General features: G+C 39.7%; 1 protein-coding gene across 1 annotated transcript in view; it reads left to right on the forward strand.

Annotated features, from left to right (window-relative positions):
* glra3.L (glycine receptor alpha 3 L homeolog) overlaps positions 1-26,956 on the forward strand; it is an 84,817-nt gene that overhangs the window by 19,352 nt on the left and 38,509 nt on the right. The window contains exons 2-3 of the mRNA XM_018230778.2: positions 15,157-15,284; positions 20,499-20,566. Coding sequence (XP_018086267.1) covers positions 15,157-15,284; positions 20,499-20,566 — 196 coding nt within the window. The remainder of the gene's footprint in view (positions 1-15,156; positions 15,285-20,498; positions 20,567-26,956) is intronic.

Raw genomic sequence — 26,956 nt, forward strand, 5'->3', positions numbered from 1 at the left:
ACCACTTTACCATAACATTTACAGTGGCGTAACTACAGCTAACTGGGTCCCCCTGCAAATACATCTGCAGAAGCCTGGCTTAGCCAAACACCCGCCGACCTCTCCTCCCCTCCAGCCCCCATGGAAAGCTTTGGCATGAATGCCAACCTCTTCTCGGCTCCACTCCCGCAGCTCAATTACTTGTAGCAGTGGAGAACATTGTGCAGGGGGATTTCACTTCAGCAGACCCCGAGGTCAGGGCCTCCGCAGAGTCTGCTGTATTAAAGTTACACCACTGAATATTTATATATCCATATATGTGTGTTTGTGTGGGGTTTTCCAAATAATTGATCTTTTTGTAATCTGGATCTCCATACAAGTCTACTAAAAACTCTTTTAAATATTAAATACACCAAAAGGATTCATTTGGGGGAAAAAATATTCGCAATGTGAAAAGTTATGCCTCTGTGAGAACAAATTTGCCTTTGTGCAAATTTAGTATAGCTTTTGCGAACCAGGAAACTGTTGAATTATATAGTTAGCGCCAGTGTGCAGTGAATGTAATAAAACTTCTTACTGAAAAAGTTGTTATGTTTGCTCCAAAAGATTACGACACCTTCAAGCACGTCTTAAAAGTGGGCAATGCGCAATTAAAGTTCGCAATTTAATAACAGTTTAAGGAAGAGTATTACATAAGGAAATTAAACTTCTTATTCTTATTTGTGCTAATTGTTTTGCTCTTTGCAACTTTTATTACATTCCCCCAATTATCTCTTAGCTGGGATCAAGTACATGGTACTGTTTTATTATAATAGAGAAATAGCCAGATACATACAGTGTAAAAGCCAAATTAAAAAGAAAAAACCCTTTTGGATGGTATTATCTTTAAGGAGCAAAATAATGTTCATTTTAATTTCTTCATTTCCTGCACCCCCTCTTTTATAGCTAGCCATGCACCGAGTGATAAAACGAGCTAACTCTGTCCCTCCAGACCATGTTGGTCAGGCACTTATCAATCAAGCAAATTTGAACATTCCATTGCATCATCGCTTTTCAGGTGGTCATCAATGAGTATAGGCCCACTATATGATTTAATTGTTGACCCAGGAGCTCATGGTCAGATAATCCTGATTAGACCCAGCACATGGGTGACCAGTCTGCTTGTTTGTAGACCTCTCCAGATGAGCAGATCTTGCAGTGTATGGCCACCTTTAGTGGTTCTATACAGTACTTCTTTCTCTTTAGTTGTCCTGCTGTCTCCTACCATTTTATTATACATGTTCCTTATTCTATGATCAGCAGCCAGCACAGTACTGAACCTGCTTAGACTCAGGGGCAAAAATCCGAAGAATTACTGGTGAAAAGTCTGCGATTAATTGACAGTATTCTTACTGTAAAGTGATGGCCGTAACTTTTTTTTAACCAGGAGCAAGTTACAGATAAAATGTGTGTTCTGCCTTTGTGAATAATTACCCCCACTCCATGTGCTCAGTAAATGGAGCCTGTCAAAATTCTTTATTCTGCTGGTATTTTGGAATGTTCCTTACATTCAGCAGGAAAGTAATGGAATCAATAGGAGATTAAACAGCATTAAACAGATTCAACAAAAATATTTTAGTTTATTAGATTATCAATAGACAGATACAACCCCTGCATAATGGTTTCTGCATAACATGTGAACCAAAACAGCCACAACAGATTTAGAGTCTTGTTTATATAGAGTTCATTATCTCGACTTAAACTAACACAGCTTATTACATTGAAGAATGTGCATTAATTTGAATTAAAGAACAGGCAGAAGACATTTCCAGCATAATTTGCATTTATTTTGTTCATTCCAAAAAGGTTTATATAGGTGTGTACTTATAGACATAAAACCTATTGGTTTTTAATTATATATTTTTTTAATAGTATGCCTCTGTAGTGACTCTGTCAACTGCTATTTTGTTTGATATTTTGTTTCCACCCCTTTGCACGTTTCTGAGTAGAGGCTCAGTAAGACAGGTCACTAATTTACTAAACTAATTTGATACATTAGTTACTGCCATTTCTCAGCAGCAGTGGCCCTGACTGGGCATGCTTCCTGACATAAAGCTTTGACAGTAATGAATGTATCAAACTGCAAATGTAATGGATCATTTGCAGGAACCGGCAGCCAGGCTTAATGAGCTGCTACAAGGAAACATGAGAGGGGGGGAATAGAAAATTAATTAAGTTTACTAAAGCTTACATTTTAGACAATATATCTGAAAAAACAAACAGAAAGAGAACTTTAAATGAAAACAAGTAATTCTGTGTTGTGTATCATTTGAAACCTGTACTGTTTGTGAAGATGAACTGTCCCCTTTAAAGGAAGCAATCAAATGGTTGCTCAAGATAAAACTTGCGTTTGGCTTGTAGGCAATAAAATCATTCATTTATAAATAGTAAACATCAGATAATTATTGTGTCTGAGGATGAACATGTAGTGAAAAAGGATCATCAAGGGACATCCCACACCGCTGAAAAAAATGTCTTCTCCAGCAGAGCCTGCAGTTCCACCGGGCTTCTGATAAACAAGGATGAATGGAAAGGATAGGAATATAATTGAAACATGACTTTAATACATTGTTTTCCCAACAGAATATTACAAAGCTACATTCTGTACATTCCAAAATGTCACACTAAGCATATATGGATCAGCTTCTTGTTTAATGAGGGGTATATTTGAGTGACAACTCTACCAACCCTGTAGCCCTAGTGTAACGTTCATGTTTTCAGGTGGGAATGATAATATCCTATGCCAAGAGCTTGCAGTAAAATTACAGGGTACCTTCACTGCTTGCAGATTTTGCCAAGCGCACAGACAGTTTCATTACCAATTCTGTTAACTCTCTTTGCCTTTGTTTTCCTACCACACTGCTCTATGTAAGTGCTCACCAGTAGTGTACAGAAATCAAATCACGTTGTAGCTACAGCATCATGTAGAACCTCGCTGAACTTTCCCACCTGCCACTTTTTCTGACAATCTCATTATGTTTATACTCTGTTGTTGTCAATTTAATGATGTGAATTCTACATTCTGTTTTTATATTCAGTCTCTCAAATATATAGTTACTTAGGGGCCTATTTACTAACATTCGGATTTCTATTTTTTTCACATATTGTATTTATTTTTATTTCTCTAAAACAATCAAATTATTTATCAAAGGTCGAGTTTGTGAGTTATACCTCATAGCTCAAATGTTTTCTTATTTATGAAAAAATCTGAATGTAGAAAACTTGAATCAGTGAATTTGGGGTGAAAAACCTAAATACTCAAATTTTGGGCAAAAAAACCCCCATGAATCGCTTGATTTGATTAGCGTAAACCACCGAAAAAACTCGAACATCATAAAGGCTACAAACATCTTCAAATGGTTGAAGGGACCTCTGACGTCTACATGACCTTGACGTTTTAGCAGTAGCGATCCTAGAGGGGGGCGGACCCTGGTGCGTGATGCGCAGCCGGTCCCCGCCCCCCTCCGTACGGCCGCATTTGTTAGTGGCGCACGGACTGCCGGGGGGCCCTGAGGGGGTGCGGGCCCTGGCACTTCCTGCTCCCCCGGTAGTTCCGCCACTGCGTTTTAGCTGGAGTATTTTCAGATTCAAGCTATTTCCAGCTTTGGGGTATAATAAATCTAGAAAAATTTGATTTTTTTTTTTTAAACCCAAAGTTTTTTTTTTATTTTTAACCCGAAACTTTAAGTTTTTACTGAAAACTACCCTTGAAAACTTGAATTTTTCTAAAAAAAAACTCGACCATTGATAAATAACCCCCTGAGTGTAAAAAACAAAAAAAAAAGCTGTAATACAAAACTTTGCAAACTAAAATCTGTCGAGGTCCTATAGAAGTCAATGGGAAAAGCGTTGATGCTATTAGAACTTTTTGAGCCATTTCCCCCATATGTAACAAAAGGCACTAAGTTAGCAGTAACCAATAGCAACCAATAAGAAAATATTTTTTAAACAGGTGACCAGTAAATGCTTCCTGCTGATTGGTTACTATGGATTACTGCTCCTGTGCAAACTTAGTGCCTTTTATTACATAAACCCCTTAGACTTAGAGGTTTTCAGATATTTTTTCACCAGTGATTGTCCCAAAAAACTCAACTCATTAGAGGTTTTTCATATTCATAGCTCATCATTTTATTCCATTTGTACTTTTTATATTAGGATCTTTTAATAACTTTCTTGACATTTGTGGTTTTACAGAAAATGGGTTTAATCATTGTTTCAAAATCTCTGAAACCACTAAAATTGGGCCTCAAAAGTTTTCTCTCTAGATGAAATGTATTATATTAGTCTTTTTGCGTACTATTGAAACACTACATTTTGCACTATGCAGTGTGTATGGTATACTGCAGGGCTCATTTTTGAATGTCATTTGGCATACAGGCAAACAATGGTACATTGGGGCAAAAAACATGAACCTTTTATTTGAACAGAATGAAGACCAGTGTTGAAAAACTGAAATGTACAGTGAACATTAACATTTTACCAGATGGCTGATTTACTGTAATTCAAACGGGAATGCTGAAGAACCTCCAGTAGTTAGGACTTATCTTATCTGGCAGGAAAAGTTTTCAATTCAGGAAATTGTTTAATGATTGACGCATTTATCAATGTAGATACATGTGCCAAATCATAAGAATGTGCACTCATATCATTTTGCTCCGCGAATTTTTTGCCGTTTTGCAAATTTTGTGGGAAATTCGTGAATTATTCGGCAAAGCGAAACACCACAGATTCGCCAATCACTAGTTACAGCTCCCAGAATTACAAAGGGGTATTAATTCTAACAACTCTTTCATTTTTTTTCTACTAAAGTACAAACCAGTAAGATTCATTCTGCACTGGAAGGGAGATAAATTTGCAGCTGTTTTTGTATTAATTGTGTTTTTTTTTGCGGTTATTTCGCTTTTTATTAAGCAGCTCTCCAGATTCAGTTTCAGCGATTTTTTTGCTAGGGTCAAAATTACCCTAGCAACCATGCAGTTATTTGACACTGGAATATAAATAGGAGAGGGCTTGAATAGAAAGATGAGTAATATGAAATATTAAAGGAAAACTATACCCCCAAAATGAATACTTAAGCAACAGATAGCTTATATCAAATTGAATGACATATTAAAGAATCTTACCAAACTGGAATATATATTTACATAAATATTGCCCTTTTACATCTCTTGCCTTGAACCACCATTTCGTAACTCTATCTGTGCTGCCTCAGAGATCACCTGACCAGAAATACTACAACACTAACTGTAACAGGAAGAAGTGAGGAAGCAAAAGGCAGAACTCTGGCTGTTAATTGGCTCATGTGGCCTTACATGTGGTTTGTATGTGTGCACGGTGAATCGTACGATCCCAGGGGGCGGCCCTTATTTTTTAAAATGGCAATTTTCTATTTATGTTTACCCAATGGCACATACTACTAGAAAAGTATATTATTATGATAATGGTTCATTTACATGAAGCAGGGTTTTACACGTGAGCTGTTTTACTCAGTATCATTTAATAGAGACCTACATTGTTTGGGGGGTATATTTTTCCTTTAATAACAATAAATTAGCAGCCTCGGGGGCGTGGCTGGCCGGCAAGCAGCGTGGACGCGTCTCTTAAGCGCTCCCAGGGTCCCTGCTCAATTCAGCCGTTATCCCCTGTATTAGGCAGCAGTCCCCCAAGATACAAGCTGCCTGGTGATCCGCAGAGTCGGCCGCTTCCGTCTGGGCGTGCATCCACCGCCCCAGCTGCCTCTACGCTGAAGCCGCGGTCTTCAGTACTGCTCCGCCCGGAGGCGCATCCGGATCGGCTATTCCATTCCGCCAACTGAGGCGGCGGCCCAAACGCTGCAGGGCACTCGCGGTGGAGTGTTAAGGGGGTGAGTGCCACGCTGACCCTGGGGGCGCCCCATCTCACTGTCCATAAGGCAACCAATTGCCCTTTCCACTTCGGGCTTCTAGGGCCTGAGACTGTGGGGCTTCCTGCCACTCCCTACATTGCAGTGATACTGATCTTGCCTGAGGCCCAACGGAGTATAAAAGCCTGTAGCTATAGTGTGAAGGCAGCCCTGCGCCCTGTAGTGGAGCACCCACTGGGCATATGCAGTTCCTTCCCTGGCCGGCTCTACTACAAGGCCCTAACACACTCATGCCCTCATGCTGCCTTATGGACTGTTCCCAACTGGGCACTGATCTAATGTAGTGCACCCGCACGTGAGCTCCGTGTACCGTACTTAGCCATTATTTTGGAGACCCTACTCTAGCAACAAGCACAGCTACTGATACAGCGGCACTTCTCTTTCCATGATGGGAGGCAGCAAAACTCAAAAACCCAAGTCTGATGCGGCATCTAAACTTGAGCAATTTGCCAGGCAACCCTCTCAAACTGGCTCTCAGCCGAAAGAGCCTCCTCCGGAGGCTGCGAGCTCCTCAGCTTCGCAACCTGAGGCTGCGACACAACTGCTGCTGGACGCAATTACAGACTGCAGGACCTCGCTGTCCTCTAAGTTGGAGGAGGTCAAAGTTGATCTTTCCCTACTGCGAGCTGACCTGCAGAATATGCGGGAGAGAGTGTGTGAAACAGAACACCGAATCTCGGCCCTAGAGGACACCTGTGCTCCACTCCCTGCTGCAATAACCCGCATGGAAACTCAACTTAAAGCCTGTACAGACAAGCTGGACGACTACGAAAATAGACAGTGACGAAATAATGTACGTATTTTGGGACTCCCAGAACGAGCAGAGGGGAATGACCCAGTGGCCTTTGCAGAGAAATGGCTGAGAGACTGTCTCCCCGCAGCTGCCTTCTCACCCTTCTATGTGGTCGAGAGAGCCCATCGGGTGCCAGGTAGGACTCTCCCGCCAGGAGCGCCTCCCAGGCCCTTTTTGGTTCGGCTGCTGAACTTCAGGGATCGGGACGCCATACTTCAGGCAGCCAGACAAAGCCCAGATATCTCGGTGGAAGGCAAAAAGGTATCCATATTCCCAGATTATTCTGCAGAGCTTCAGAGGCAGAGAAGCACCTTTGTGGCAGTCAAGCGTCGCCTGCGGGAGGCCAATTTGAAATATGGCATGCTCTACCCAGCTAAATTGAGGGTTCAAGCCGGAGACAGGGCCAATTTCTTCACCTCAGCTCAAGATGCAAGTGACTGGCTGGATGCGAGGGGTGCTCCGCCCCCTAGAGCCAGCCCTCGCCGGCCCGACTAGACTGTTGCTGGAAGAAGATGCTGCAGCGGGTGAGATCATTCTTGTTTGTACCTTTCTGACTGATGTAGCCTTGAATTATCGCTTGAGCCGTATGTAGCAGACTCCATTTACGGATGATAGGATGAAGGCGTTGCTCCACATGTACCCACACTGCTCAATGTTATATGGATATACCCTTCCCATCTTGCAGTGGCACATGGCTGGAACTTTGAGCCATGATTGCGGACTGGTTACTACAGACTATTCATGCATATACTTTTGAACTTCACACCCTCTCTGTGGAATACTCAAGATAGGGGCCTGCACTCTCCTTCAGGGTTATCTGTTGATACTACGCTAGAGCGTGTCTTATCCTGTCCACTGCACTATTGCCCCATGATATGGCCGGTCTACGGCAAGGGGACAGCTATACCCTGAGATTTACACTGTCTGCGTATGCCTATCTGTTGGGCTTATTGCCCATACTGCACTAGTACGTGATTTGCTTGGCTACCTCAGTTGGATCCTGCTGCAGTGATGGAACTTAGGTTCTCCCCGACATACATTCGATATATTAGGTACCACGGAGACTCGGACTCTACCTCTGTGCCATCGTATATTTTTGTTTGTGAGTTATTGCCAAGAGCTAGCCACTCCCCTGTTGGGATTGTTCGAATTAAGGGAAAATGTATCTCCAGGTTGGGAGGAGGATACCGGGTGGGGGGTATAATGTTAAAGGGTATACTTTTTGTCTGTCTTTCTTCTCTTTTCCCTTTTCCTTTGCTTTACTTGCCTCTGTGAGGGGAGGTTTAAGATCTTACAAATATTGCTGGTGGTGCGTGACATTGCTGCTGTCTGCTATCGATATCCCACGACACTTGAAATGTATTCTACTATCACCTACAAACGTCACTTTCCGGTTGGGTGGTCACGGTCCCCTGGGATCACCCAGGCCTCGGTGGCCCATAGTCTACCCTAATAATAAATATGACTCTGCATGGTTTTAATTTTCTATCCTGGAATGTGCGTGGGATAAATGATAAAGTCAAAAGGGCACTGGTTTTAGATACGGCCAGAAAATCTGGGGCGGATATTATTCTATTGCAGGAGACACATCTAATAGGCCAGAGAGTCCGTGCTCTGAAACGGAACTGGGTTTCGGTGGCATACCATGCGGACTTCTCAACCTACTCCAGGGGAGTTGCTATCCTGATTAGAAAGTCATTACATTATCATTTTCACGCATTGACCACGGATAGAGGTGGCCAATATTTAATTTTGAAAGCCCAAATTGCTGGTACCATTTATATCATTGTCAATGTCTACCTACCACCTCCCGCAGATATTCAAATACTAAATGAAATTCTACTAAAAGTAGCGGCAATGGGCGACCACCGTATGATATGGGCAGGTGACTTTAACTTGGTCCCTGATCCGGCTCTGGATAGACTTCACCCCTCCGCCCATGACACTAAAACTTTTGCCCGGTGGGTGGAAGCTACGGGCCTGATAGATGTCTGGAGATGGAGGCATCCTCAGCTTAAACAATATTCGTGCTACTCAGTGGCCTCAGCGGCAATGTCTCGCATTGATATATGTCTAGGGACAACTGAAATATTGCCATTTGTTGATTCTGTAGCATACTTGACAAGGATGTGTTCTGATCATGCCCCCCTGTTATTGTGTCTGGGTAGCACCAATCAGGTTGGGAGAGATAAATGGAGATTACCCCCCAAATGGATAGCTAACCCGAAGGTTCACGAACGTCTCCTCCCTCAGCTGCACCAATATTGGGAACTAAACCAAGGCACGGCAGCTGACCATATAGTGTGGGACGCCGGTAAGGCTTTTATTAGAGGTGCATATATCTCCCTTATTAAATTAGCACGTAGTGAGGGTGACCAGGCTCTCTCTCTGGCACAAGACAATCTAGCTAAAGCAGAATCAGAACTGACGCATAACGAATCCGATGTGACTAAACAGGCTATGCAATCAGCTCAGAGAGATCTGGACTTACTACTGGTTGACAAATATTCGCAACGAGAGCTGTATAGAGCAGCTGCCTGGTATGACAAGGGCGACAAAAATGGGAAGCTGCTGGCGCTACTGGCCAGAGGAGATGTGCCTAAGACCGTGATACCGGCAATTACGGATGGCAATGCTCTATATACAGACCCGACCCTAATGACGCAACGATTTGAGAAGTATTTTCAATCCACTTACCAATCACCTCCCGACACCTCTCCTGACAGACTTAAGGAGTTTTTAGATACGATTGACTTCCCAGAACTTTCTCCAGATATAGCCACGCAATTAGACCAAGATATTACCTTAGATGAAATTAAAGATGCCATTAATGGGTTTCCTGTGGGGAAAACACCTGGTCCGGATGGGATTCCGATAGAATGGTATAAGAAGTATGTTGATTTTTTGGCCCCCAAACTTCTTGCTCTCTTTAATGGCACCATTAGGACTGGGGTACTGCCGGACTCCTGCTATGATGCCTTTATTACCCTAATACACAAGGAAGGCAAACCCCCTGATAGATGTGATTCCTACAGGCCTATCTCCCTCCTTAACTGTGACATTAAGATCTTTGCCAAACTCCTTGCCAACAGACTTAAATTGATAGCACCTGATCTGGTACATCCGGACCAGACAGGCTTCATGCCCTCTAAGGCCACGGATATCAATGTGAGACGTCTCTTTACTAACCTAGCGATTCAGCATGACAATATGGGAAATAGAATTGTAGTGTCCCTCGATACAGCGAAGGCCTTTGACACGGTCCAGTGGCAATACTTATGGGAGGTACTGGCTCGGTACAAGCTAGGTCCTAAACTTCTGAAGTGGATTCAGCTTCTGTATGCGCACCCGAGGGCCAAGATATTGGTTAATGGACAAATATCCGATAGCGTTTATCTAGGAAGGGGCACCCGCCAGGGGTGTCCTCTTTCGCCTTTGTTATTTGCCCTGGCTATAGAACCCCTGGCCATTAGAATACGGGCGAATGAGGATATACAGGGCCTTTGTGTAGGTAACTTGATTGGAAAAATCTCCCTATACGCTGACGATATGCTTGTCTATCTGGCCAACTCGGGTGCGGCCCTTGCGAATCTCTTGGCGACTATTACTGAATTTGGACATTACTCTGGGTTGAAAATAAATCGTACTAAGTCGGTGGTGTTCCCCATAGATCCCCTTCCTCCGGATTCGCCGGACACCTTCCTACAACTCAAGGTTGTGAACTCCTTTAGATACCTGGGTATAGTGATCCATAACGATCTTGATAAGTATGTACAACTTAATTTAGATCCGGTAGTGCAGTCCCTGACCAACAAAGTTGCTGTTTGGCAGGACCTACCTCTTTCTTTACCAGGGAAAATTAATATGTTTAAAATGATCTTTTTACCCAAATTTCTATATACTCTCCACAACTCTCCCATAACCCCGCAGGCCCATTGGTTCACCAGGCTAGACAAAATAATTAGGAATTTCTTGTGGGCAGGGGCACATCCCCGTTTAAACTTTAAGATGTTACAGGCGCTGGCTTCTGGGGGAGGCCTTGCTTTACCTAACCTTAAACTATACTTCCTTGCGGCCCAGTTGGTCTATGCCCACTGGTGGATTGTCCCTGATAGAAGCAACTCAGCGGTGGTGTTAGAGGCAGCAATACTAGGCTCCTTTGAGGCCCTTGCCAAACTCCCTTACCGTGGTGTCTCCCCATATCACGTGACCACCACCCCTATGCAAACAGTGGTGAAAGCATTTCAGAAATCCGTAGAACTGGTCCGAGGATCCTCCACCACCTGGTCCCCCCATACCCCGCTATGGGGGAATATTCACCTCCCTCACTTATACTCACTCCCAGGTATCGCCAGGTGGGCACAACTTGGGATTAAAACTCTTGGTGATCTCGTCACGGAGGGGGACTGTAAGAGCTTTGACACACTCCAACAGGAATGTCACCCTCATCCAGATATGTTGTTTCGGTTTCTCCAATTATGTCATGCTTTCAATGTGCAATTCCCAATAAAGCCTGTGGCCTTGAAGGTATCGTCCCTTGAAACCTACCTGCGCAGGTTGGACTTGCCAAAACCCCTATCCTGGTTGTATACGATACTATCTACCGCAGGTCCCTCTCCCCTTGAAAGAGTTAAGAGCAAATGGCAAGCAGACATTTCTGACCTGGATGATGAAAAGTGGAAGGACGCACTACAGCTTGTACCAGTACTTTCAATATCGATGAGAGACAGGCTTATACAAATTAAATTTTTAAATAGAGCTTACTTAACCCCATACCGCCTGGCTAAGATATATGATACGGTATCGGACCTGTGCCCTAAGTGCAGAGTGGAACCTGGTACTATGTTTCATGTGTTTTGGTCCTGTCCATTAATTCAGAGGTTTTGGAGTGCAGTCCTCCAGTACTTGAATGAAAAGCTTGCACTCCCCAGCATACGTTCGCCAGAAACCTGTCTGTTGGGGATAGTAGGGGACTTGCAGCTGCACCCGTATACTAGATTATGTTATTTACAGCTCCTGTATTATGCTAAGAAAGCTATATTAATGCACTGGAAATCGCTCAACCCTCCCACGGTACAGTATTGGAGAACCTTGGTAAATGACTCTCTTTCGAGTCAAAAACTGACCTATCTCTCGAGAGGATGCCCCGCGAAGTTTGAAGCAATGTGGGGTACTTGGTTGACTGTCCAAGATGATTGCATGCCTATACGCTAATTTACTGGATGTAACATTCTATACCTTACCCCCCTCTCTCTTTCTCTTAACTTTCTCCCTGCTCTGTCTCTTTATTGTTCTTAACTCTGTTATGTTTAAAATTCTAAATAAAAAACTTTTAAAAAAAAAAATTAGCAGCCTCACAGAGAATTTGTTTATTATGTGGGGTCAGTGACCCCTATTTAAAACCTGGAAAGAGGCGAAAGAGCAAGACAGTTTGATAAAACATTACAAAGTTACCTCAAAGGTGACCCACAGCTTTACGTTCTATATCATCCCAGAAATTCATGGAAGCTGCTATGTTGGAGCGCAGGAGAAAACAGAACTTAATCTTCTATCATGGCAGATCTACCTGTGCTAATGGTAAATCAGTTATACTTTTATAAGAATATTCAAGAACATTTCAGCAGTACTTAAAGAATACAGATGACAGTTATAGTAGTTCCAAATATCTTCAATTTGTGACTCCAGCTGTGACGGAACTTCTTTTGCATCTGTGGAGTTTGGGAGCTTAAATTCCATAAATGCTGGCGACCCGCAGGTTACAGATCCCTTCGTTATATCATTTAAAATATATACAATTTACTTGTATTAGCATTACAAAAATACATTTGAGAAGAAGACTAGTGATGTGCAAATTTCTTTGCGAAATGGCAAAAAATTCACAAAAAAATAGTGAAAATATCGAAAAACGTAAATTGATGAAAAAGGCAATCGCGTAAATTTTGATGCTGGTGTTAAAGTCAATGGGCGTCTGAATAGTGTTAACGTGCGGTGATTTTGACGCAATCGATTTTTCGGACGCGAGTCCAGAATTTTTTGACGCAGAATTTTCTCTGGAGATTAGCAAATTTATTTGCTGGTGGCGAAACACGGAAATTTGACGCAAATTCGTGCCAGGCTAATTTATATGCCCATCACTAGAGAAGACTATTCTGTGTATTTGTAGCTTTATTTCAGCGCTTTATCCCAACTGGTCATGTAAGGTCACTGTCAGATGGCTTTGATTTCTTGCATGCCAAGTATTATCTTTACTCTTTTTCCATTTAATCTGTTGACAAACTGTATATAACACAACACTGGTGGAATATGTGACTGACATGCATTCTGCTTTCATCAGGTGTGCTGTTTTTTTTCTTTTAATTCCCCCATGACTTGTGGGATTTTAATTTTAAAGATTTCTTAAAGATCATAAATGGATGAGTGCTTAATGACATGAGTCTGGCATTAGTGTTGTCTGACAAATAAATCATTTTATTTAACTGCTACGAGTAAATAGGCACGTAGTCCATAACTATAGCCAGGGTTTGAGATGCCTGTTTAGTGGTTGAACCAGCCTGGTATCAAATCAACTGATATCAGCAAATGATGACTTTATATACTGTAGAAAATTGTGATTAGTGATTTGTGATTAGTGATAATTTATGCAAATTGTGGCAAAGATATGTTTTTAAAATAAAGTTTCAAAAGATGTTCAGTGTGCAATTTTTTTGTAAAAAAAAATTGTGAATAAAAACTGTGATATAAAAAAAAATTTAATTTGCTGCAAACCACAGCACAATCGCAACTTAGAATAAAATACATTTGCCCTAGGTTTATGCCAAATTTTTATTCTTGCCCATGTGTATTTTAATGTAACACAATTTTTGTAATTGAATATTCTTATTTCCCCTGCACCACCAATTGTTTATACCAAAGAACAAGCAATTATTTATTTACTGCAAAACCACAGATGCAAAGTACAACAATCAGGTTCCCTGGTTCTGCTATAATTATTGGAGCTTGCCGTCTTTGAACATTCAACATGTCTTCAGTTAATCAAGTAATATGTGCTGCTGTAAATACTTAAAGATGCCTGGTTACAGCATAACTGGAAATCAGATAATTATCCTGAAAGTTTCATAGATGGTGGGCCCTAAAATGATTTTCTGTTTGGCCTGATTACTTCTAGTTGATCCCCTGGATGGATTCCGTTAAGTATTTAAATTATATTCCCTTCATGACACCTCACTCCAATTCACCAGTAAATTCTGACCATTATATCCCCCATACCATGTGCCATGACTCTCAATTCTTGGAATCCTAGGATTTCATGCATGATTATGATGTTATTCTTGTTATGTGACTTTCTGCTTTTTAATGCCTGAAGAAGGGGTTATGCCACTTTTGTTTTATTGTTTTTACCTGAGTGCATGTGAATTTCCAATTCTAAAAGCAAAAAATATTTTGAGCCAATATATGAGAATACAGTTTTTTTTTAGATCCATAAATGGAAAGGTTCAGTGCTACCCTTGCACTGCTTTGTAAATTTCTATGAAGATTTGCTTCTGAATCTTGTTTTGAGAACTGTAATCATTACAAATGCAATTATTGTTTTGTAGATTGTGAGTGAAACATTGGTCTAATTCAGTAGACTACAGCAAAGCAATTTGTCAAAGAATGCATTGTAAGCCTTTGTTCACTGAATCTAGCAAGGATTACTATATGTCGGGCTATAGATTAGACAGGGCTTGACTTCCCTGCCACCCTCCAGAATTACATTTCATGGCATCCTTTTATTGTAGTCATCATTTGCTCCAATTATACACAGGGTGCTTCTTCTTGTGATCCGGTGTAGTGGCTGTTTTATATGCCCTACTACAGAAGAATGGACAAGTTAACAGATTTCTTCGTACCTATAGCATAGTACAATACAGTAGCCACAGCACCACACTGAACCAGTGAATGTAGATGAAGTGCTGCATGTTGTGCCTCACCTGCGTTTGGTGGTTAAGTACAAGAAAACAGATGGAACCTCTTAATTTAACGCTTGTTGTACAAAGATTTGCACAAGATCTTTGTTTTCATTTTCATGTACTTTTACTTTGTCATTATTAGCCAGTGGTTATCTGGTTTGTTCCTAAAAGCAGACGCCATCTTCATCTAGCTTTAAGATTGCAAAACTCTGGCAGTGATGAAATACCTTGTATGTTGTGTTGTGTCTCTCAATCAACATGAAAAATATATCAGTAAATTAAAATCAGAGTTGGAGGCACCCTAAACTTAGGAGTTGGAGTTGAAGGATTAACGGACTCTACAGCCCTGGTCACAACAGTTTTCCTGCAGGATGCTATGGGAAATGAATATTTAAGGGAAAATGAATCAATTTTAAATATCTAACAAAATATTAATTGAAATATCAATAACCAATAAGAATGTGATATTTAGTAAGCATATTTCATCTTTTCAGTTTGGTAGCTACAAAGGAAACAGACAGTGCACGATCTCGTCCTTCACCGATGTCACCTTCTGATTTCCTGGACAAATTAATGGGCAGAACGTCTGGCTATGACGCAAGAATACGACCTAATTTCAAAGGTAACAGAAACATATAAGACTGTATATAATTTAATATTGGAAAATTGGTGTTTTGTATTTTGATGTGTCTTTCATCAATTTAGGATGATTTAAAAGAAAGCATTTTAAAAAATGATTTTGTATACATTTTGGTAAAACAATCTGTCAAGGTCCTGTACAAGTCAATGGGAAAGGCACCTATCTCATTTTGAAATTTCCGTGGTCTGCGCTGGGTTTAGCCTGAAAGTCCGACCTTTTTTAATAAAATATTAGATAAATTGGGATTTTAGTAAATAACCCTCTTAGTCGCCAACTGAACCGTGTCATCTGTGTTTGGTTCTCCATTACCTTTTTTTTTTTTTTAAATAATTACTGGTTTAGTTACTCTGCACATCTGTTCAAAAAGGTTTCCATTGTCTTCACACTGAGGTTTGTTCTTGTGAAAACTTTACATCTGCCCCACAGAACCAACACATATAGGCACATTTGAACCAGATGAACAAGCAAAAAGAAGGCACTGGCAAGCAGTAAACTTACCACAAGCCTATTGCAGATCTGTCTTCCACCCAACAAGACATATGGTGCAAGTTGCTCTGCACAATTTTGCACCATATTTGTAGTGATGTGTGAATCTGTTTTGAATTGCCGAAATTCACAAAATGGCAAATATTTGCAAAACTCATTGAAGTCAAGGGGTGTTTTTTCATGCAACGTTCACATAACTTTTATTTTTTACTATACATTAGATTCCGTGGGCATTTTTTTCTTGGTGAAACCTTGCAAAAAAAAATTTGGCAATCACCTTTCAGGGCAATACATGATTCCTTACCCCTCCATCTGTAAGCCATTTGTTTGGCTCTATAAGCTTTCTTTAAAAGGTTTTGCATGTAGCTGTATGTATGTATGTATGCATTTATGTATAGCTTTATTTGTAAAGCACTGTTAAGGAGCTGCAGAACTGTACAGTACATTAAATATAAAAAAGTATACATGGGGGAGACAAATCACATAATAAATATAAACAGAATCATAGGATAAAGAGCTTAAGTGCTATGTGGTAAGAGACGTAGTGGGAAGGAGGTCCCTGCCCCATAGAGCTTACAGTCTAAGTGGATGGGAGGCTAACATAAAGGTACAAATTGGAGATGAAAAAGTGCACAAGGTAAGGCATAGTCAGTAGGGACAGGACTAGGCTAATGTTCTAGTGCTCCAAAAGGTACTGTAGGCTCTTAATTTTTTCTTGAAGAGATTAAGAGAGGATTATTTACGGAGAAATTCAGGGATGGAATTCCGGAGGTAAGGAGAAGCAAGATAGAAGGGTTTGAGACGAGAGGTGGCAGTGGATGTCGATGGTGTGAAGAGAAGGTGATTCTGAGAAGAGAGGAGATGACCATGAATGTATAGTGACACAAGAGAAGAAATGTAGCGAGGAGCACAGGAGTGAAGGGCTTTGAATGTTAGTAGAAATGGCAGGTTTTGGCAGTATTATTAATATGATTAGAGAAGGAGAGGGATTGGTCAAAGATGACCTCTAAGCAGCGTGCTGAGTTAACAAAGTGGTCAGCCAAGTCATAGGGGGTATGTTCAGGTGTTAGCGAATCATTTGTAGAGGGATTAAGTAGCGAGTAGAATATTCAAAACAAGCGTCGTGGGTTAGATTTATTGTTATTTATGAGTGTACTGTAGTGTTGTTGTTTAGCCTGGGATAGAGCAGTTCCAAGGCAGGCCATGTGAAATTTATAGTGGAGGAAGTCATCTTTTGTATGGGATTTCCTCCACATGCGCTCTGCCACTCGTGTACAGGACCTCAGAAATCGCGTCCGGTCGTTCATCCAGGGACAGGGATTGCGGGCTCAACTGTGTTGTGGCTGCAAAGGGGCATGGGTATTTATAGCATATATTATTAATCCAGTGAACTAATGGCCCCTACATCATTCAACACAAACATGCTAGATAAAGCACTTGGAAATCTGTGTGGTTGCACTGCTCAAAAAATCCTTTATTATGTTCATCAGTATCCCTTTGAAAAGTACAGCTTTCCATCCTCTCTTGTTTTAGCCTAAGGTTTACTTTTATCTCTATTCAACATTTGATATCACAGTAATAAATGAGTTATTGATATCATTTATATGTATTTCTCATTTTGTAGAGGGATGTTGATTCAAATATTAAAATAGCATTTTACCTTGTATTCCCTTAAATTGTATTAAAGTCATGTCTTCATTTGCTTTGTCATAAGCTTTACTCGCTTATTTCCCATGATATAATATTTGCTTTGACAGCTTGATGTGAAACTTTTTCCTGCCTTTTGCAATTAGTTATCATATTATTTGTGACATTTCAATGGTTTTACAGTTTATAATCCTACGAGCTCCTTTGACGAGACTCCAGCCAATAGGATGGATTGAAAATGCAGATAGCAAATCACATGTAGGATTTGTAATTGAGCTGAAGTAAGATGGTTCTGCACATTTCTCTTTATTTATTCAATATATGAGGGGTCTATTTGCAGGAACATTTTATTATTGAGTTTACAAAAAGCTGTTTTGAGAACAAGGTTTTGAGACCATATGGGTAAGAACCCCAATAGCAATCCAATAGTCTGTAAGACCATCCTTCAATCACAATGATTACTATGTAAATATCTTACAATGAAAACAGAGAGAAAAATCAGTAATCAATTAAGAAGTGAATGGCTTACACATTTGTTCAGTGTTGTATCTGTTTAAACATCTATTAAGCATACTTAAAAAGCATATTCATTTACCATTACCAGCTAGCATCACAAATTTGTAAAGAGTAGACTGTGCATTGTGTTTTTAAGCATCCCCAAACTAAAACTAGTTTGGCAAAGGTTTTTGCTAAGCCCATGTAGTAACATTTACTCTTTCTGATATTAATGATTTAATCTCCAGTATAACTGTTGTTGGGTATGTTGCCCGGGAGAGTAAGTTAGGTGGCAAGGACCACTAGACACATGCAAAGGCTATCATTTGGTGTCAGCTTTGCATGCTCTACTTTAATAGGTATAAAAGTAGGATGTGACCTAACCTGTACATGGCCTGTACATGGCATGAAATCCTAATATGATATATTTGTGGGTCAAAATGTTATAAATAAAGGCATAAATAGAAATATGGTGCTTAGTTATGAAATGTAACCATATTTAACCCAGATGAAAACCTTTGCACATTTAATGCAGAAGTGCAATGTTTCAGGGCCACGTCCCTTTGATAAGCATATGGAAAACAGTGTAACACTGTTTTTCCATATGCTTGACAAAGGGGCATGGTCCAGAAATGTTGCACTTCTGCATAAAACGTGCAAAGATTTTCACCTTACTTGCAGTAGTTCTGAGTGCTATTGAATTTATTTTACATTGAGGTTGCAGTAACTCTATCATTATGCACCGGGTTAATCACTTCTGGAGAGGATAAGGGTGTGTGGGTAACTACTTGTATCTCTAAACAGATTTAACCACCATGTTTCAATTAAACCACAATATACACAACTAGTAATGATTGAAACTGGCCCGTTTTGCTTTGCTGAAAAATTCACAAAAAATGACGTAGAATGCATTAGGGTCAATGGACAGTTTTTCACTGTGCATTGGAGAAAATGGGCAATTTTTCTCATGCTAAATACATTGGGGTCATTGGGTGTCAATGGGCATTTTTTCTTGCTTTTTTTCCCCTGTCCCATGCAAAAAATTAAGTTTTTTTTCTGGTGTGGAGAATGCTGAAAATGTTCTCCACTCACGATAGCATATATCCTGTGAAAATTTTTTTCATCCCTATCAAAGTCCATCTAAGTGACATACATCTGGTTTGTTATAAATGAATTGTGTACTTATAATGCATTACTTGGACTTCATTTATGAACTTAAAAATCTTTTTTCTTTCACTGAGAATTATGAGAATTATTATTTTTTTAAGATATTTTCACTGTAACAGGTTTACGTGGCAATTTAAGTATCTTGTTTTTATCCTTAATATGATCACAGCATATTTAAAAAAAAAAACCATGACCAAACTCATATGCCCGATTTGACCTTATTTATTAATTTAAAAAAACTCAAATTAATTGGATCAGGAAAAAAACAGAGAAAATCAAGCGAAAACCTGAATCATCATTTTTTCTAACCTTTTTCCAGAATCACACGATTTTGTGGGGGTTTTGCAGATTTTTGGGCTAAACCCAGGACAAACCACAATAACTTCAAATTGAGATTGGTGCCTCTCCACGTTGACTTGTACAGGACCTCGACAGGTCTGAGATGGCGGATTTTCGGATTCTGGCTTTTTGCAGCATCAGATATAATAGATTTAAAAAAATTTGATTCTTTTTGATTCTTTTTTTGCCCCAAAAAGCCCAACCAGATAAATTTGAGGTTTAGTAAATAACCCCCTAAATGTACAGAGGTGCATATAAATATATAATAATTTATATTAACCTCAATATTTTGTATTTATGCCTTTATTGATTTGCATTTTTAGAACTAGCACAGCTTTAGCTAGTTTCTTTTTGCCTTTTATGATCATAGTATTCTATGGCTCATATATTCATAATTTGCACTCAAATTTAGATAATAAAATACAATATTGTACTCTTGGGGCAGATTTATTAATTGCGATGTTCATGTTTTTCTGTGATTTTTGTATATTCTGTGAAATTACATAAAAACGCAGAAACTATCCAAAAACCAGAGGCCATCTCCCATGGACTCCATTTTAATTAAATAATAAAATTTTTTAAAAATGATTTTCTTTTTCTCTTAATAATAAAACAGTTCCTTGTACATGATCCCAACTGACATATAATTAATCCTTACTGGAGGAGAAACAATCCTATTGAATTATATGTACAGAAAAACGGGAAGCACTCCTTTTCCAAAAATAAAAAACACATTTTATTTTATATAATTAAAAATATTAATGTGCTACAATGGCGCTCAAGGCCTCACACGCTGCAGGTAATGACCCTCAATCATAGGCTGAAGATAGATATATATTGCTCTTTTTTAGTAATATAGGTGTCAGTTTGCACATATTAGTGAACCACAGCAACAATTCCCAGTCTAAGAATATGTTTGTAATTGAATGGTGTCATGTTAAAACAGTGTAAACAGGAGGAATTTTCATTTCTTTAAAATTAAAAAGACAGGGGGAGCAAAATATGTTGTCATAAGGAAGGCCAAACAATCAGAATTAATTAATTTTTGTATTACATTTACAGGTCCACCGGTGAATGTTACATGCAATATATTTGTTAACAGCTTTGGATCAATTGCTGAAACGACAATGGTAATGTATTATACAATGGAAAACCCTTATATGAATCTTACACTAATTTAATTACTGTATAGGGAAAGTCATCATATTATTTGCAAATCACCCAGGGCTTGAAGGCATTATTTTAATATTTGTTTTAGAAAAAACTGATTCTGAAACCTTATTAGAAATTACGTACATGATGTGAGAATTGGTTTTGTTGTGCATAAGCCTTATATTACAACGATGAAATATGTTGAAAATATGTCTTGATATAAGCAGATATAAAAATATATAATGGTCGGAGAATTATTAAATATACAATGTTTATTTCCGAATGAAAATTGCATTTCAAAATACAAATCAGCCAGAACTCACTGGTCATTAGTGTAGAATATAGAAATATTCATATGTAAAAAATATGCACATGGCAGTATCAATAGAAAGTATTCTATATATAGGTAATAAGAACCAGGTTTTAGTTTCCTACATGCTGATTATATATTACCCAAATGCTGGCACTCAAATTACAATACTAGTAGACAGGCAACCATTATTGATGTTTTCATGGCCAATATTTTTATATATTTATATATTATATACATTGAGAATGGTTGCCTGCTAGTTAAAGATTGACCACCAAATATGGGCGATTGGCAGATATGTTCTATATATGTTTACCATAGCTGCCATGAGTCGGGGGCCTTTACTTATAAAAACTGAACTTTATTGAACCTACAAAGAACACAATTTTGCCAGTTAAAATAAATTGTCAATAAATTGTCTCATATAGTCAGTAGGGATGTAGCGAACTGTTCTGCGGCGAACTTGTTCGCGCGAACATCGGCTGTTCGCGTCCGCCGCAAGTTCGCGAACGTCACGCGACGTTCGCCAATAGGCGTTCGCGTCAAAATCGTTCGACCATTCGACCATTCGATCGCTAAAATCATTCGATTTTCGTTCGATTCGAACGAAAATCGTTCGATCGAACGATTAAAAATCCTACGATCGTTCGAATCGAACGATTTTCGGATGTTCGAAGTTCGCGAACAGTTCGCGAACTGTTCGCATTTTTTGCCGGTGTTCGCGAACGGCGTTCGCGAACACATACTCGGCGGTTCGCTACATCCCTAATAGTCAGCAGACCAGTTCCTATTTGTATCTTCAAGCTCTGGCTGTTCACGGGGATGAACCCAAATAAAATATATAAACCAAACTATATTTCAGCCTGGACTTCAAATGCCTAAAAGTCCAACAGCATTTACAAAACAGAAACTGCCGATAATTACAATATGCAACCTAGTAAAGCTTGTGCCATGCGCCAGTGCATCATTTGGATCTTGTGTCCAAGAAAACCCTGTACAATGCATACAATTAAAAGCAGATATAATATAATGCAGCATGATTTAGATTTACTCAGAATGCCATATGAACATTTATCAGTCTGGTCGTTTTGGGAATGATGTAATATAATTATTGTTAATTTAATGTTTCGTCCTCCAGAGTAATAAGCGGTAGACTTTATCAGTACAGATCCTTTTCCAGAGCTGTCAACTCCCCCAATTTTATCGGGAATTACCAGATTTTCCTCTCTGTCCCCCGGTCTCCTGTCACTCTGATGCATTCCCCCGACTTCTGGCGATCTCTGGCGATTTTTAATGGGTGCATGCTGTCATTAGTCATTTCTCTAAAGGAGCTATACATTGGTCACCAGTGGTAAAGGACTTTTCTATATGACCTTAACAGTGACAGGTTGATTTATGAAACAGTGAATTTTCTCTGGTTTGTTTGCCAACAGACTATTATTATTGCTACATTGACTGCATATATGTAGATATGGGATGGTGATGAGGATTTGTTCTGAACATTTATTGTGTAAATCATTTATTTGAGAATGTGTTATATATATCCTCTATGTAAAGAACTTTTACTTTTCTATCTAACTCCACAAAATAAGGATCTCGCCTTCCACTGGTTTTCATGGTGCTCTCTTTTTTAAATACACACCCCAGTTCACTGCTGCTTTCCTGCTAAATTTATCTCTTTGTAACTGTATATATTTATATTCATTGAAATCTGCATTGCTCCTTTCAGTAGCATTATTGTTTTTAAAAATGCACAGAAATAATAATAAAGAAAATGCTTATTTTTTAATTCCAGACTTGGAGGCATAAAAACTAAGTATAGTGCCAAGTTGAGCCTCCTGTAGGCTGCCAGTCCACGTAGGGGCTACCAAATAGCCAATTACAGCCCTTATTTGGCACCCAAGGGACTTTTTCATGCTTATGTTGCTCCCCAACTCTTTTTACATTTGAATGTGGCTCTCGGGTAAAAAAGGTTGGGGACCTCTGCTTTAGGGTGTTTATAGATTCTTGAACAAGATATACAGGGGAATGTAATAAAAGTCGCAAAGAGCAAAACAATTCGCACCAATAAGACTAAAAATCCACATCTCGCAATGTAATATTGTTCCTTAAACTGTTATTGCATTGCGAATTTTAATTGCGCATTGCGAATTTTAATTGCGCACTCATAAGAAGTGCTTGAAGGTGTCGTAATCTTTTGGAGCAAACATAACGACTTTTTCAGTAAGAAGTTTTATTACATTGACTGCGCATTGGCGCAAACTATAAAATTAGCAAAAAGATCTTTCAATGTCGGAAGTGGTCGCTAAACAGTTTCCGGGCTCGCAAAAGCTATATTAAATTCGCACAAAGCAAAATTTGTTCGCGCAAAGGCATAACTTTTCGCATTGCGAATAGTTTTTCCATTAGCGATTTTTATTACATTCCCCCGTTAATCTTTATTGTTTTCTTGATTTAGCACCCTGGAGTGTAGGATTTTGCCTAAAAGAGGTGTTTCAAGTCATGTCTTGCGTTAGTGATGTGCGGGTTGACCCATGGGTTGACCACTGGTTGGGCAGATTGGGGTTGAAATTTGGCAAGCAATTGCAAGTTAAGGTTTGGTACGGGTCAGACTGGGGAAGTACATTCCTCCACTGCTCCAGAAGATTCCCTGTCTTGGAACCAGAGGTGTACAAGAAAACACAAATACAGGTTGGGTGTTGTCTACAATGGCAACATTTTGCAAATTAATGTTCTTTATGTGTTAAAGGGATTCTGTCATGATTTTTATGGTGTAGTTTTGATTTCTAAATTACACTGTTTAAACTGCAAATAATTCACTCTACCAAATAAAATGTAATTCCTAAACTAATAAGTGTATTTTTTTTGTTGTAATATTGGTGTGTAGGCAGCCATTTCAGGTCATTTAGCCTGGTCATGTGCTTTCAGAAAGAGTCAGTGCTGCACAAGGAACTCCTTTCTGAAAGGCTACTGTTTCTCCTACTCAAAATACCTGAAGGTGTTGCAGTGGGACATGAATTTTACTATTGAGTGCTGTTCTTAGATCTACCAGGCAGCTGTTATCTTGTGTTAGTGAGCTGCAATCTGTTTACCGTCCCATTGTTCTGTTGTCTAGCCCCATGTCAACAGTTTGCTCTTTTGAGAAATGGATTTCAGTGTAGAAGACTGCAGGAGCATCACTGATACATTTAAAAAAAAAAACATGTTTTCCCATGACAGTATCCATTTAAGGTTGTGTGGGTTAGGGTTGGGTGTGGGTTGAGTTTTTCCTGATCCGCACATCACTACTTGGAACTATTCTATAGTTAAGTTCTAATACATTCTGGAAGTTTACCTGTTTGCATTCCGGTAAACCAAGGGACCCTCTGCGGCATAAGTGAGAGAAACTGAGAATCCTGTTATTTATATGCACAGTAAGTCCACTTAATTGTTTTCAAGGAATACACCTTAATTGGTTTCAAGGAATACACCTTAATTGGTTTCAAGGAATACACTTTGGGGCTCCCACGGGGAATACAACAGAGCAACAACTATAAACTCTCTATAAAATATATGAAAAAAATAATAAATACATTGGATAAAACTTGATAGCTAGGGTACTCTCTATAGTCTTTTAATGGAGATAAAAGGCAGTTCCACATTGCAGTGTTGTAGCTCTTCTTTCTGTCTGGGCTCAGCATGAGAACCCCAAACCAGTCAGGGTAGTTTGTGTGTCTGTTTATCCATTCTACGTTCCATACTTTACTTTTTTAGGAATCTTAGTCAGACTAGCTCTTCTATTATTACAGTTGACTTGTTAGGATGGTATCTCACAGAATCCCCCATTAACTGTGTCTGCCAGTATACTTCCCCATTCTATCTGAATCCTTACAGCTGGTAGAAGCAAACACACATTAATAAATAACTACGATGAATAAGTTAGCATTGTAATGCATGCAGTATCACACAAGGTTGGTAATTTTTCATAACCTGTGCTCCACAAGGATATGTGAAGATCAAACTAATGGAGTGTTTTTACAGAACCTACATGCATAAATAATAACAAGAACACACACATGAGTGTCCTGTATAAATCAGCACATTGACTGATGGGGAAGCAAAGCATATCGGAATTGGTGGAAATCAGAGACTTTCATCAATGAAATGTTCAGTGAATTAATTGCTGCCACTATTAGAATAAGCCATGAACATGCTGACATGCATCCCTTTGACACACAGTCCTGCTGAGTTCACCGATTAATCACGACGTAACCTGCAGGATGGTGCATCGTACTGTGGATTGCCTATGGCCTGAATCAATTCTAAATACACAGCTTTTTAGATTGTACTGAACAACAGCTGCTTAGTTGCTGCATGGTCAAATTAATCTATTTAAATCCCACGGCTGAACCTCCCTTCTGCATGTTAATCTGACTTCACCATAACGCAGGCAAGCAAACCTTCTCACCCTCTCACTGCTGTACTACTGCATAATCAGTTATAGCACAAGTGACCGAGATGATTTCTTATGCAAAAAGCAAAGACGTAAGACTTATTCTGAGTAGATGATTTAAATAACCCTAAAGACTGACCCATGTGGTAATAAAATGAATATCGAGGAAACTGAACATATCTTTCCTGGAAAATGCACCTGGCAGCTCATGTTTTATTGCTGAGAGATACAGGCAGTTAAATCAGTGCTGCTCATTACGCCCAAGTGGAGGGTGTTTGGATGGGATTGATGTCTGTCTTTTTATATAGTGCTTGTTTATATTGTCTCTTTCCTATGTTTTATAACAATGATAAGCAACTTGGCGCTCCTCTTTATTTCACATGTAATTCTTTAATGTTCGATTCCAGCCAGGGCGCCATCCAGAGGCAGCCAAGCTAACAGTGTGCCCTAGGCACCCAAGCTGCCCATCTCAGCCCCACATGTGCATGTGCATTAACATACGTGCACATGTGCAGTGATGTCACAGGAGCAGAGTGGAACAGCAGCAAGAGCAAGAGAACATGGGCTAGGGGTAGGCAGAAGACTCTTCAAAAGGTACCTGCCAGGTGCCCCCTCCCATTGTTGCACCCTAGGCAGGTGTTTCTTGTGCTTGTTTCCTGTGCTTGTTTGGTTTTCCTCTGGGTACTTCCGGTTTCCTCCCACCCCAAAAACATACAGGCATGATAAACATTGGCTTTGAAATCATTAGGGATGCACAAATCCAGGATTCGGTTTGGGATTTGGCCAGGATTCTGCCAAATCTTTCTGCCCAGCAGAACCGAATACGAATCCTAATTTGTATATGCAAATTAGGGGAGGGAAATCACGTGACTTTTTGTCACAAAACAAGAAAGTAAAAATGTTTTCCCCTTCCCACCCCTAATTTGCTTATGCAAATTAGGATTCTGATTCGGTTTGGAATCAGGCCGATTCTTTCGCGAAAGATTTGGGGGTTCGGCCAAATCCAAAATAGTGGATTCAGTGCATCCCTAGAAATAATTATTAGTACCTGGAGGTGAAATAGATTTAAATGAGAATGAAAGGCTAAAATTAAGTTAGCTTTCAGAAACTGTCTATATAAATACACCTGTAAACCCTAAAAGCAATGCTGAGTCCTCTGTCAAAAGAAACACTACATTTCTTTCCTTCTATTTTGTAGACATGGGCTTCAGACTTCCTGTTTTCAGCTTAAACCTCCAGGGCATGGCATGAGCATGCTCAGTTTGCTCCTCTCTCCCTCCCTTTTCCCCCTCCCTCCTCCCCTCCCTGCTGTAATCTGAGCCCAGAGCTATGAGTGAGCAGGGAGAGAGTCAGACAGGAAGTGATGTCACACCAAGCTAATATGGCAGCTGCTATCCTAAACAAACAGAGAGAGCTTCTAGAGCTGTTTACTCAGGTATGGTAAAGCAGTCTGTAGAATAAATATAGTGTTATAGCTTGCACTACTGTGGCTAATCTTTTGGCAATAAACTGCTTCGGTAGCTTTCCTTCTCCTTTAAAGACATTATACAAACTGTGTATAGCTGGGCCTTTTGTAAAATTATTTTGAGTGAATTCTTTAACATCCTTGAATTTGACATTGAGAAG

This window comes from Xenopus laevis, chromosome 1L, assembly GCF_017654675.1.
Source record: "Xenopus laevis strain J_2021 chromosome 1L, Xenopus_laevis_v10.1, whole genome shotgun sequence".
Taxonomy (NCBI): Eukaryota; Metazoa; Chordata; class Amphibia; order Anura; family Pipidae; genus Xenopus; species Xenopus laevis.